The 12796-nt window shown below is 56.2% G+C and overlaps 1 protein-coding gene across 1 annotated transcript in view; it reads left to right on the top strand.

The window, feature by feature from the left end:
• Positions 1-12796, top strand: part of ITGB3 (integrin subunit beta 3) — a 42091-nt gene that overhangs the window by 1810 nt on the left and 27485 nt on the right. Inside the window, exon 2 of the mRNA XM_065422768.1 lies at positions 9501-9583. Within this exon, the coding sequence (XP_065278840.1) occupies positions 9501-9583 (83 nt within the window). The remainder of the gene's footprint in view (positions 1-9500; positions 9584-12796) is intronic.

The raw sequence follows: 12796 nt of genomic DNA, 5'->3' as shown, positions 1-12796 counted from the left end.
ATCCCAAATCCCTGAGCTGCAAAGCTGTGTGCGGAGGACTCAGCCGGGTCTCTCTTCAGCCATTCCCACGCCCCATCTCACGGCCCTTCCTGCTGCTCCCCTGAGGTTACCCCCGGCCTGCCCAGGCCTGGCAGCTGAGTTTCTTGCTGCTGACTTACCCACCGTGAGGTCCTGTCCAGCAGTCCTGGGCCAGGGGAAGACTGAGCGCATACGGGGTACATGGGGCCAGACTCAGAGAACAGGGCTATGGTGATGCAGCCTGCCCCCTTGCAGCTCTTTGGGTGTGTATTGCACACCAGCTGTGGTGAACGGGTGTGAGTCAGTGAGACCCGCACCTGACACATCACCTCGGACTTCTGCCCACGCCGGCTGACAAAATAGGTGTGTTTTTACCATGGGATAACAACCACTCAGGTGCTGGCCGCTGGCCGCACTTTGGTTTTACCCTGAGGTAAACTGGGCGGGGGCAGCCCCAGACAGCGAGTTCACAGCTGGCCTTGCCTGGCTACTATGCAATAAAATTACCCGGGCCTTGTCTCTACTGAGGATTTTACAGTGAGAAAACTCTTGCACATTGATTATTTGGCTGTAATAAAACCCCCTTGGTGTCAGTGAATCCACAGCCGGAGCCTAGGGGTAAGTCTAGATGGGGACACAGGTTGTGCTTTCTGATGTGTGGACTGCCCGGGTTTTTCAATGAGGCTTTGTGTACCACAGAGCGAGCTGAGTGGAGGAACACGGCAGTTGCTGGGCTGGGTGAATCAGAATGATCCCTATTATTTACTCCGTGTGTTGTGGTAGGTGCTGTACAAACAGCACAGAAAGAGGGGCCCGGCCCCCAGAGAGCCGACGGGCAGCGTTTGCCACCCGCGTGGCACTGGGGTAGATGTCGACACGAGGTGCACGGCCGCAGAGCATCGTGATGGTCTGGGGGGCGTTATCCCTTGCGGATAGCCTGTCGCAGAGTGCACAGTCTCTCCTGTATGGATTGGGCCGGGCCAGGACTTCGGGGAGACCACATGTGGGGAAACTGGGCAGCACAGGCTGGGAGCTAGAGGTCCAGAAAGAAGCATGGGGGCTGTCTGTGTTCAGCAGGGGCTGTAAAGACCACCACCACCACCCTTTGTATTCCTTGCAGGGGAGTCTTGTCTCAGCGCTGGGGCACTAGGCTAGTAATGCGTGGGGGAAGGCGTGTGTTCAGTCTCATCTCCGGGCGTCTGTTAATATCTCAAACCACTCAGACTTTGCTCCGCCATTACCATGGTTCATCAGAACCTCCAGGGGTGGGTGCATGCAGTGTCCTGCCTCCCAGCTCATCACGACCTGTATAGTACCCCCGGGCAACACCCGCTGCTGCCATCAGAACCAGGTGGCAGCCTGGGGATATGAGTCCTTCTCTCCTGCTGGCATCCCATCTAATTTAGCCCCCCTCCAGCTAATGTTCTCGGGCAGGGAACAGACACTGGCATACAATACTGATCCCCATGCCCGGGACGTTGGCTGGCCAGTCTGCCCCGGGGATAAAATGCTGCTACATCTGAATTCTCCGCTCCCTGCAGCGGGAGAGTTTTACTCCCACTTTGCCCGGGTGTAAGTGAGGACACAAGGGGTCGGACAATGGAGACCCAGCCCGTTGTGTTTGTCAGCTGGCAGCCAGAGTGCTGACTGCGCCATGAACCAATGAACCAGCAGAGCCCCCCCGTCCAGCATGGGAGAAGACACAGATAGATGGCTCTGTAGTGCCAGCGTCCTGCGGGGGTCTGCACGGGACAGGGGACATGGCTCGAGGCCTCCGAGGGGAGCTTGGAATCGTGTGAAATCCGGGATGGTCGCAGGAGCCTAAAGGAGTTAGATGCCTGACTCTCATTGAATGTCAATGGGATTTGTGCACCTAGCCCCCGCCCCCGGCTTCTTTGATCATCCCCGCCCAAAAGGAGACGGCACCAGGGCCCTGAGTCAGATCTCACTGGCGCCAGTTTCACCCCGCTGTCTGCCAGTTACACCGGCCCCAGGGAAGGAGACTTGGCGCTCCGTAGACAGAGACCGGCTCTGGCAGGGTTAGCTCTGCGCAATTCCTTTGGGACCAGCATTGCTGGGTCTGCTTCTCCCTCACCACCTGCCTGTAGCCAGCCCTGAAAACCCCCTGGCCCTTCGCCTTACTGCAGTGAATCAAAAGGAAGTGGCCAGGACGGTAATGGAGCAGACAGGGGCTAAGTGGTAGTGCAGGTTGGAAAGCAGCTGAGCTGGCATTCATCATCGCTGGTGCTTGACTTTCCCAAGGGCGCGGGAGAGAGGGGGGATTTCAGGAGGGCTGGAGAGGAGGCCTAGCCCCAGAGTTTAGCTACAGCTGAGCTCTCGGCTCCAAGTGCTGGCACGACCAGCTCAGCCTCTGGTGAACAGTGCTCCATGGAGTTCCTACTGCAGGACCCTTCCAGAGGAGACCTTCCCACGCCAGGTCCCGGCTGCTCAGCGTGGCTGCAACACTCAGATGGGGAGTCATTTGTCCCTGTGTTCTTTAGCCCAGCGTATTTAGTGCTTTGTGTCCAACAGATGGCCTCTAGCTCAGGTCCACAGCCATGACGGGCGCTGCCACACTCGGCCTAAGTGACTTGCCTAAGGTCACACAGGAAGTCGGTGGCAGAGCCAGCTTCAGCCCCCCCCCCCCCCCCACACACACATCAACCCAGTCCTCCGAGGGCCCTGTCCCTAACACAGCTGTGTGGGGCAAGGGAGGCGCCCCAGCTAGCCCAGGGTTGAGGCTAACGACCACCCCTGTCAACGGGCCCCGAACACGGAGGGGAGAAAACCCATCGGATAGGAAGCAAGCCCTGCAGATCTGCTGTCAAAGGAGAACTAAGCCCCGTGGGCCGAGTGCTGCACTGCGGTGACCGCAGCCCATGAGTCAGCAGGTGGATGTGGTTCTTAGGAAGGCAGTAGTGAAGAATGGAGGAAATTATAGGGCTGCAGCGGGGTCAGGGAGCCTACCCGAGCATCCTCCCCTCTCCCTCCAGCAGCGAGACTGCGGCAGCGCTGGTTCGAACCTGCGGGACGCCGGGCGGCATCACAGACCCGAGAGCTGCCTCCCAGGTTTTGTTCTGAGGGGGGCTGGACACTGCCCACCCCTGGGGCCTGAGCCCCCTTAGCTTTCAAAGAGACCCTCTGTGTTTTATGTATCTAACAGGCGCTCCAGTGGTTTGCAAGACCCAGTGCTTAATCCTGAACCCCCATAATGGCCAACTGAGGGTCTCTTTGTGCCTCTCCTGCAGGCTGCCAGGCTAATGCGTCCCTTGAGATTTCCCTAGCACTAAGCTGCTCTCTGAGCCCCTTTGTGGCTGTCTTCCAGCTGTGATGAACAAACGAAATCCAGTCCCCAGGCTCCTAGTGCCCCCCCGGACTGCAGCTTGGCAGGGTCTTGGCAGGGCTGGTGAGCTCTGACACTGATGGGGGCAGGGGAGCCGAAAGGCCGGGTGATAACCATCTATACCTGTGTATCTATACAGCGGGGGACTGACTGTAATATCACTGTAGCTACGCTGGTAGGAATGCCCTCAATCTAGACGGGCACTTAGTGACGTGTGAATTTGGGTGGTCAGTAGAGATTTATCTTCTTTAATAAGGGTCTTTGGTGGTCTTATGGAAGGAGTGTTGCTCTGGGACTCAAGAAAACCAGGTTCTAGTCCTGGTGATGTTAGGCAAGTTACTTCAGCTCCCCGTGCCTCGATTTCCCCATCTGTATAATAGGGATAATGGCTGTGAAGCACTTTGAGATCTATGGGTGAAAAGTGCTGTATGAAAGCTGGGGATTATGTAGGCAAAGCTCAGCGTTGATGGCCCTTTTCCTCACCCCTGGGCTGGGCACTGACACCTGTGCAGAGTGAATGCCCAATGCTGCAGAACCCGACGCTCACTGTACATGGGTGACGATGGCTCTCCTGGTAGGAGATACAAGTGGGGGGGAATCAGACCCCTTTCCATTAAACTGCCCCCAGCACTCACCACTCTTTGGAAAACCTGGTCCCTGAAGAGTGCTGGGGGCTGAGTTTTACAGTGTGCATCAGCCTGCCTACAGCGCCCCTGCCCTGTGCAAATGACTGACGTGAGCTGCTGCTTACGATAGAGCAGGGAGCCCGGCCTTGTGCCCCGCGCTGGCTAAGGGCAGGCCCATTATGCCCTGTCCCAGTGAGGGCCAAAAGCCGTGCGTACGTTCCTCTGGCCATTTAACGAGCGAGTCCCTTCCTGCTCTGAGGCAAAGAACCAGTCTGGGCACCCCACTTGCTGTTTAAGCAACTTCCTACCAGCCGTTATTGCTTCACCAGTTCCTCTTCCGGCTCTGCTTTCATTTTCCTGCCTTCCCCTCCTCCCATCCTCTTAGCTGGTGCTTCCACCCCCGCATCAGCAGCTGCAGTGCGCAGAGCCAGGCCATCCTGGGGCAGGGAGTCATGTTTTGTGACGGGCGCCTCTCAGTCCAGCCTCTGTCCCATCAACATCCGCTGCAGTGGGGCAAGCGATGGGGCTGGAGCAGGAGCCCTGGTGATTTGAACCCGGCTGAATCATCCCAGGGCCTCAGTAACAGGAGAGTCACCGGGTCACCCTCAGCCAGCTGTTTCCTCTGGCTCCCTTCTTCCCCACAACAGGATCCATTTACATGCAGCATCCCCTCCTGCGGCCAGTCCCACCAGTTAGTATTGTTAGCGCCTTTGTCAGACCCCCCCCCAGGCCTCACTGTGCTAGGCGCGGTACAACCGCACAGCTCCGCCGGGAGAGAACTCACAAACCACGCAGAGGTGGGTTACCAGGTACCTAAAGAGCGCCCTCTCTGGCTGGTGTGGGCACTGCACTGATAAAATCCATAAGCCCTCATTCAAGGGCACTTCAGGTGGAGGCCGGATGCCAAGAAGCCCTGGATGGATTGAAATCATAGACTATCAGGGTTGGAAGGGACCTCAGGAGGTCATCTAGTCCAACCCCCTGCTCAAAGCAGGACCAATCCCCAGACAGATTTTTGCCCTAGATCCCTAAATGGCCCCCTTTGAACTCATAACCCTGGGTTTAACAGGCCAATGCTCAAACCACTGAGCTATCCCTCCCCCCTCAAATCAGAGGGACCAGTCAGTCTATAGGGGCTCGGGGGGGGGGGGGAGGGCTCTGGTGATGGGAGTCTCTTTTCCAGGAAAGCATGTGCATGTGTAACCCACTGCTCAGTGTGTGCTGTGTCTCCCCCCTCCCCCCCGTCTGTGCTGATCCACAGAGTAACAGCATTACACCGGCCGCCAGCCAGAGAGGGCGCTACTTAGCGATCAGTCATTTGCACGAAGGATCCCCCCACACTTTGCAGACCCCAGTTACACGAATGCTCAGCATCCTAGTGAAGACGGTGCAGTTCCGTGTTTCTATGGGGAAACTGAGGTGCAGAAAGAGGCAGTGTCACTGGAGAACCATAGAGTTTAAGGCCAGAAGGGACCACCAGATTAGTCTGACCTCCTGTGTATCGCAGGCCAGCAACATCACCCAGCACCCTGTGACTGGCAGCCTGCCCCTTTAAGGCCTGGGGCCAGCCAGCCCTGTTCAATTAGCCAGGCCCCACCACACCTCCGCAGGGTGTGTGGGCCTTAAAAGGAAAAAAGCTGAGCTGGGAAGGGGAGTGAATCAGTGAGTGGAGAAAAAGCGCATATATATATATATATATATATATATGGAGAAATTGCTCTAAAGATTCCATTGAGTAATCAGGGATTTAAAGGTTAGTTTCAAAAGGAATAACAAGAATTATTGGCCGAGGAGGAGAGGAAGAAAAGGCTATAAAAAAAAAGCCCCAGAATCAAGGCAAATGCACTACTCAGCAAAGTTCGGCACGGCTCAGTGAAGTTCTCACATTTGCAGTGTTGACTAGTCACTGTGGGTTGAATAATCATTGATCTTTATTGAGGCCACACAACAATGGGTTGTGAAAGGCAGGTTAGGTTAAAGAAACAGCTGATCAGCTGATATGGGAATGCAGGGCGTGTTCCCAGGAAAAGCAGGAAGAATTTAGCTACTTGAAGGTGACAGAAGATACTCAGAGTATTGGGAAAGCGCTTTACTGGGATTTTTAAAGATTCTGGAGCAGGGTAAGGGAGCGTAGTGGTGTGACTGTATGAGGAGTCTAGTAGATAGTGCTAAGGGAAGAGAGGGGCAGTTGTTAGATGTCTGATGGCCAGGGTCTGGGGAAGGAGTCCTCGTGAGCCGGAGGACCCTGAAGCTAAGCTAAGCGGACTCTTTAGACCCTCATGAGAGGGCTGGAGGGGACCCTTGCAGTCTGGGGAAAGAAGGAATGGGGGGAGCCCTGTTATAGGGGAGGAAGAAGAATTGGCAGGTCTGAGGTCAGGTCCATGCTACAGAGTTAGGGTGATGCAAGGCAGTTTACAGCGACCTAACTATGGAAGTGTTGCTCCCGGCTACACCGCCATAAGGCCTGGAGACACTGGTGCCCTGCAAAGGGTGGGGCTAAATGTGGCTTAGCTGGAGGGCTAAGTCATCAAAGCAGCTTGGAAGGCATTGGAGGCTGAATGGAGTTTTGGAAGACCCAGGGGAAACTGAGGCAAAGCTGCTGCGATGCTCCCGCCCTCCCCCCCCCCCTCCCGATGTTGCAAGGGGTGCTCGGGAGCAGTGAGTTACACGCACTGGCTGTGTCTGCACTAGCAAACATTCCCGCTGATAACAACCGTTGTTGGCCACATTGCAGCTGGGCTGATGCCGAAAGGCCTCAACTGCAGGGTCCTGCCGACCCCAGGGGAATTTTGCAAAAGTTTCCTACCGCTGCTAACATGTACCCAGCTCCACTGCTGGGGGCCCTAGTGTACAGAGGCTGTGGCCAGCATTTTAAGCCCCATGTCCTCTAACCCTGATGCGAGCAGGTCTGATCGGCACAGTGCCCGAACAGCTGGTGACAGCCAGTCCCTGCAGGAACTCCCAGCATAGCTAACGCTCAGAGAGCCAAATCCCCCTCAAGATGGTTGCAACGTCTCCCTAGTGTAGACAGGGCCGAGCAGCTTTCAACTCAGCACAAGGCTCTACTCTGGCTCCTGGCATGGTGATGAGTATGGCTTGGGCCTGTCTATGCTTGGAGCTCCCTCGCTGAGCCATTCAGCAGCACCCTGTTGTCAGCAGTGGGCAGGTTTCCTGGTGAATGGAGGGCTCGGAAGGCTTGAAAGTGGGCCGGGAAGTGCCCGTTCAAATGGCAGCGGGTGGCAGTTTAGCCTGTCTGTGCTAGCTACACCAGAGCAGGCCAAGTCTGTGGCTGAGCAGGGGAGAAAAGCTCTCTCGAAACTTTGATGTCCCCACTCGACAGACAACACTGCGGGGCCCCAGGTGGATTTGTCTTCCTTCTCTGTGGGTCACGGAAGGTGCGTCTACACTGCAAAAAAAGGAGTGTTCGCAAGCCGGATTAGCTAACTCGGGTTCAAATAGCAGGGAAGACACGGCTTCGAACTTGGGTTAGCAGCGCGACTTCCACCCCAGGCTCTCTTAGGCTTTGTCTTCACTACCCGCCGATCCGGCGGGTAGCAATCGGTTTATCGGGGATCGACTTACCGCGTCTACTGAAGACGCGGTAAAATCGATCCCTGATCGCTCTGCCGTCGACTCCGGAAATCCACCTCGGCAGGAGGCGGCAGCGGAGTCGGCGGCAGCGCGGCAGTGGTCGACTTTCCCGCGTCCTCACCGCTAGGTAAGCCGACCTAAAATACGCAACTTCAGCTACGGTATTCACGTAGCTGAAGTTGCGTATCTTAGGTCGGACCCCCGCTGCAGTGTAGACCTAGCCTTAGTGGCTGTAACTTGCGCTGCTAACCTGGGTCGCTGTGTCCACACTGCTAGTTGAAGCCGAGTGACGGGCTCACCTTTTTCTGCAGTGTAGACGTACCCTGCCGGAGGCAGGATCCCGGACTAGAGCGTTCGAAGCTGCTGTGGCCGCTCCTAGGTTCCCAGGATTGGCTTCGGAGATGGCTTTGTGCATTGTTCTGTATATTGCATGCGCTCAGGAATTCCTGCCCCCAGCTGCACAGACAACAGCTGAGAGCAGGGAAGGAATTCCTGAAGTTATGTGCAGTGCGTTCCCCTTAGGATTAAACTCCTTGGAATGTAGCCGGGTCCTCTGCTCAGCTGGGAAGGAGCCAGTTCTACTTGCACTGGGTTTTGGGGTCGAGTGTGCAGGGACTGGGGGCGGGAGGAGAGCAGGGAAGCCTCACTTCTCATGTTTGCTGGTTTCTATCCCTGCTCTCAAGTTAGTGAGACCTGGCGTCATCGTCTTTCTGTTTCTCTTCCTCTTGCCGCACGTGTGCGTGTAAATATCAGCCCAGATTCCCAGCTGGGTTCTGTCAGCACAGCTCCATTGACTTCACCGTCACGAGGCCGCTTTGCACCGCCTAGCGTGTAGATGCAGCGCCTGATCCTCCCCCACCTGCTCCTTGGGCAGCCACCCACATCAGCTCACTGCTCTCTCCAAAGCCGCCTCCTGCCCGCTGCAGGACAAAGCCCCCCACCGCCTTTGGTGTCACCTGAACCCCAGAGATCCTTCAGCGGGTAGGAGTTTGCCCCTCAACTCACGTCCTTGGTGCACTTGCTTTGCCTCCATCCCTTCCAGTTCTCGGCCGAGCCAGCCCAGCTCGGTTCGCTCGCCTCTTCTCCGGTCCCCCTGCTCCGTTCCCCCGTGACGTTTTTGTGCGCTGCCCTGGCCTGCTTTCCGCAGCCTTCTCGGAGGGGACCCGTGCACCATGGAAGCGCAGGACCAGAGGTGGCACAAACCTTCCCAAGTGCAGAGGAGCGGGACTTTTTTCTGCATTTGCTGGGCTGTTCCTCCAAACCCAAGGGCTCCCGCCAGCCAGTGCCCCTCTCGGGTTGGTCTGTGTGCGGCGGGCGGCCTGGGGGCCAGGGTGGGTGAGCCTCACCGAACTGAAGCCACTGGGAACGGCAGATGCTCCCTTCTGAAAATCAGGCCCTAGAATCCTTGGCAGCTTCTCGTTCTTCACTGGGGACCCGCCATGGCGATCGGAGAGAGTCAGTGTGATCGTCCTGGTGTGCAAGTGTCCACAGAGGCAAATGGCCACTTCCGTAATCAGAGCATGGCGGGGTGGCACGGAAGACAGAGGCAGTGTGGCCAAGGAGGGACGGTACTAGACTGGCACACAGGTGACCTGGCTTCTGCCCCTGGCCCTGGGCAAGTCGCTTCCCCTCTCTGTGGTTCTGCTTTCCCTCCTTCCCTCTGTCTATTTAGACTGGAAGGTCTCTGGGGCAGGAACTGTCCCCACATCGGGGCCCTGATCTTGGCTGCAGCCTCTCGGTCATACCAACAATAACAATGAATTTCAGAGACTTGTCATTTCTTTGTGCTAGGAGGGCTGGGCGCTAGCTGGCCTTCCTGACCAGCAAAGAGCAATGAGACCCCGCTTTGCGTCTGGAAGGAGCCTCTTTGCTTCAGGCCGGGCCGGGGCAGGTGTTAATCGGTGTCTGTCTCTCTCTTTCAGGTAACATCTGTACCACTCGCGGGGTGAATTCCTGCAAGCAGTGTCTGGCCGTGAGCCCGTTGTGTGCATGGTGCTCCCAGAAGGTAAGGGGACAACATGCCGCCAGCCTGTCTGGTTCATCCCTTTGCCCGGCCTTTCCTTGCATATCGGCTGCTGCCCATAGCCCTGCTCTTAATGGTGAATGAATTCAGCCCTTTAGCTGCATGTTAGTTGCATCTGCGTCCGGGGTGTAAACTCAACCATCGTTTGTAATGAGATCGTGGCCCCCTGGGTGCTGGATGCTTTTAAACGTGTGCCCTGGAGTGTCCCAATGGGAGCTGCTGGTGGCTGACCTGACGATGTCACCTGTCAAGGAGCCATGAGTGAGGATAAAAACATTGGTGGGGATATTAAACCTCGTGCTTGGGGGTTTGAGCCAATCTCCGACTGTTAGGGTGTGTGTCAGGCCCACGGTGCCAAGTTTCAGAGCCTGGGTCAATTGCCTCGGGCTTGCTGGGCTCAGGCCGCTGGGCTAAAAATAGCAGTGTAGACGTTCCGGTTTGGGCTGGAGCCCAGGCTCTGAAACTTGGGGCGGGGGGAGGGCTCTGGGGCTGGGGTTTATCAAAGGGGTTTTTCCATCCATGTGGTTAATCCAGGCGCGGTCATTAGGTGGTCGATCTAGCCGCATCTCCACAGGGGGTTAAGTCGGGAAATTTTTCACACACAGCCCTGAGCATCCGCAGCTTGGTCAGGCTAATTTTATGCATCGACCAGGTCCTCAGGGCTGTGTGTTGAAATGCATGTGACAGGATTTGTCTCAAAGCCTATGTGTGCTGGAGTGTCTGACTGTGTGTATTTGGGGGAGGGGGGAGACACTGAGGGGTGGGTGTGTCTGTCTGTCTAGGAAAGGGAGCCATTGTTAGTTGTCCCCATCTGATAACTAAGGCCTGTCTGTTCTCAACACAGGGAGCCGCTTGCTGTGATTACCCCGCGTGTGACAGCCAAACCTCCAGGCAGGACTGCGCTAGCTCTCTCTGGGCCAGCGCGGGGAAATGGGGCTTTTTGAACTGCCTCCGGCACAACCCTTCCCCTCCCTGCCCCTGTTCCCAGGCCGCGGGGGCGGCATGATGTGCAGCGGGGGCTGGGAGTTCTTTGCCCGGATCCAGCCAGAATTTCCAAACAAGGAAATATTCCCCGCGCCCGCCGGGGGCCGTGTTTACAGAGACGTGACAATTAGGGAAAGAGACGTCTGACTGTCAGCAGCCAGCCCCCGGAGCGCTGGGCTGCGCAAAGCCCGCTCCGCTGTGTGGCTGCCCACATCTGGGCCACATTGTTTTAATTTAGCAAATGAGATTCTCTCCCCCCCCTCCCCGGGCCCCCTCCCAGCCTTTCATCACACTTTATTTAAAGGGATAGCACCTTTATTTGTTTGGTTCCTTCCTGCCTCAACTCTTTGCATTCCAGCCGCTTCCATTCTAAACACGGGTCCCCAGTCACACTTACTCAGGCCTGGCTGCGAACCAGGCCAGTTCTGCCTCCGTTACTCATGCCGAGTAGTACAGAGCTTAGTGAGTAGCCTCGTTGCGTGCAGCGTGAGTATGCGTGCCCCTGCCTGAGCAGGGTTTGCAGAGCCAACTGTCTCCTTAAGGGCAGAGGCAGCGGCTGGTTGTTGCAGAATTTTGCATGTTGCCTCCCTTCCTCCCTCTGGGCAGTCTTGGCCCTCCGTGGGACCCAGCTGAAAACCAGGGAGCGGGCCCTGCAGTGAAAGGGCAGGGACATACGTGAGGAAACAATCAAGGGAAACTCAGCTTTCCATTGCATCCTGTCCAGCCTGGGGCATCTGCTGCTGCAGGTCAGGGAGTCGCAGACTGGGGCTGGCTGATTTTGATGGCCATTCATAACTTTTGCATGTGGTGATCCAGGGGACCCAACCCTCAGGCTTCAGGGCATAGTCTCTGGCAGGAGTCAGGAGGAAACCTCCCTCCCCGCACGCCATTGCATTATAAGGGAAGGAGGGTGCCTCTGAGGCATTAAGTATTTGCTACGGCTGAGGAAATGATCCATTGATGTTATCCCGGAGATCTCAGCAGTGGATGCTATTTTCATGGGGGTCTGAACATCATCCGTGAGTGGATGAATAATAAATCATTGTCCTTAGTACCTTCACCCTAGACATCCCTGAAGGTGGCTCTGAATCATTCTCTTCACTGGGGAAACTGAAGCAGAGAGCGGGGAAGTAATACGCCCATGTGCACCCAATAGCAGAGCTGGGATTAGCACTTCAGCCTCCTGGCTCCCAAATCGGGGCCCTGCCCGTAGGAACACGTGGCTTTCAATCAGCGCCGGGCACTACGGAAGGCAGTGACGTCCCAGCCAGTCACCATGGCTATGCAGCTATGGAACAGCATGACCCATGCAGCCCGGCTTGCCTGGATTCAGTTGCTTTCCCCTGGCACCGGGTCCCTAACTTAGTCACAAGCATTAGCAAAGTGCCCAAGCTGTTGGCTGGCAGCCGGACCTACAGAGGCTGCAGAGACCTAAGAAAGGCTCTGCGCAGCCCTGCTTGTTATTAGGACTAAGGGATGGGAGGGCTTGGTAGCCCAGGGGACCATCAGTGTCATGTTGATTTCTCCCTTGCTAGCTTGCCAGTTCAAAACCGCGACTGGTAGCAGCAAATATCTCCAATGGCCAGGTGATAGGACCCTGGATGGGGAGGGCTCCGAGTTACTATAGAGAATTCTTTCCCAGGTGTCTGGCTGGGGGATCTTGCCCATGTGCTCAGATTCCAGCTGATCACCATACTTGGAATTGGGAAGGAATTTTCCCCTGGGTCTGATCAGCAGAGATCCTGGGGCGGGCGGGGTTCGCCTACTTCTGGGACACGGGTCACTGACAGGTTTAAACTAGAGTAAACGGTGGATTCTCTGTAACTCAGAGTCTTTAAATCATGATGTGAGAGCTTCGGTAACTGCCGGAGGTTAGGGGTCTCTTACAGGAGTGGGCGGGTGAGGTTCTGTGGCCTGTAATGTGTACGGGGTCTGTCAAGGCTGCTTCCCCACTCTGAACTTTAGGGTACAGATGTGGGGGCCTGCATGAAAACTTCTAAGCTTAACTACCAGCTTAGATCTGGTCCGCTGCCACCACTCCCAATGTGCTAATTCCCTTCCCTGGGTAGCCTTGAGAGACTCTTCACCAATTCCCTGGTGAATACAGATCCAAACCCCTTGGATCTTAAAACAAGGAGAAATTAACCATCCCCCCTCCTTTTTCCCACCAACTCCTGCTGGATCAGGATCCAACCCCCTTGGATCTAAAAA

The sequence above is a fragment of the Emys orbicularis genome, chromosome 25, assembly GCF_028017835.1.
Source record: "Emys orbicularis isolate rEmyOrb1 chromosome 25, rEmyOrb1.hap1, whole genome shotgun sequence".
Classification (NCBI taxonomy): domain Eukaryota; kingdom Metazoa; phylum Chordata; order Testudines; family Emydidae; genus Emys; species Emys orbicularis.
The sequence above is the reverse complement of the archived record's forward strand: the minus strand, read 5'-3'. Positions and strand labels throughout refer to the sequence as shown.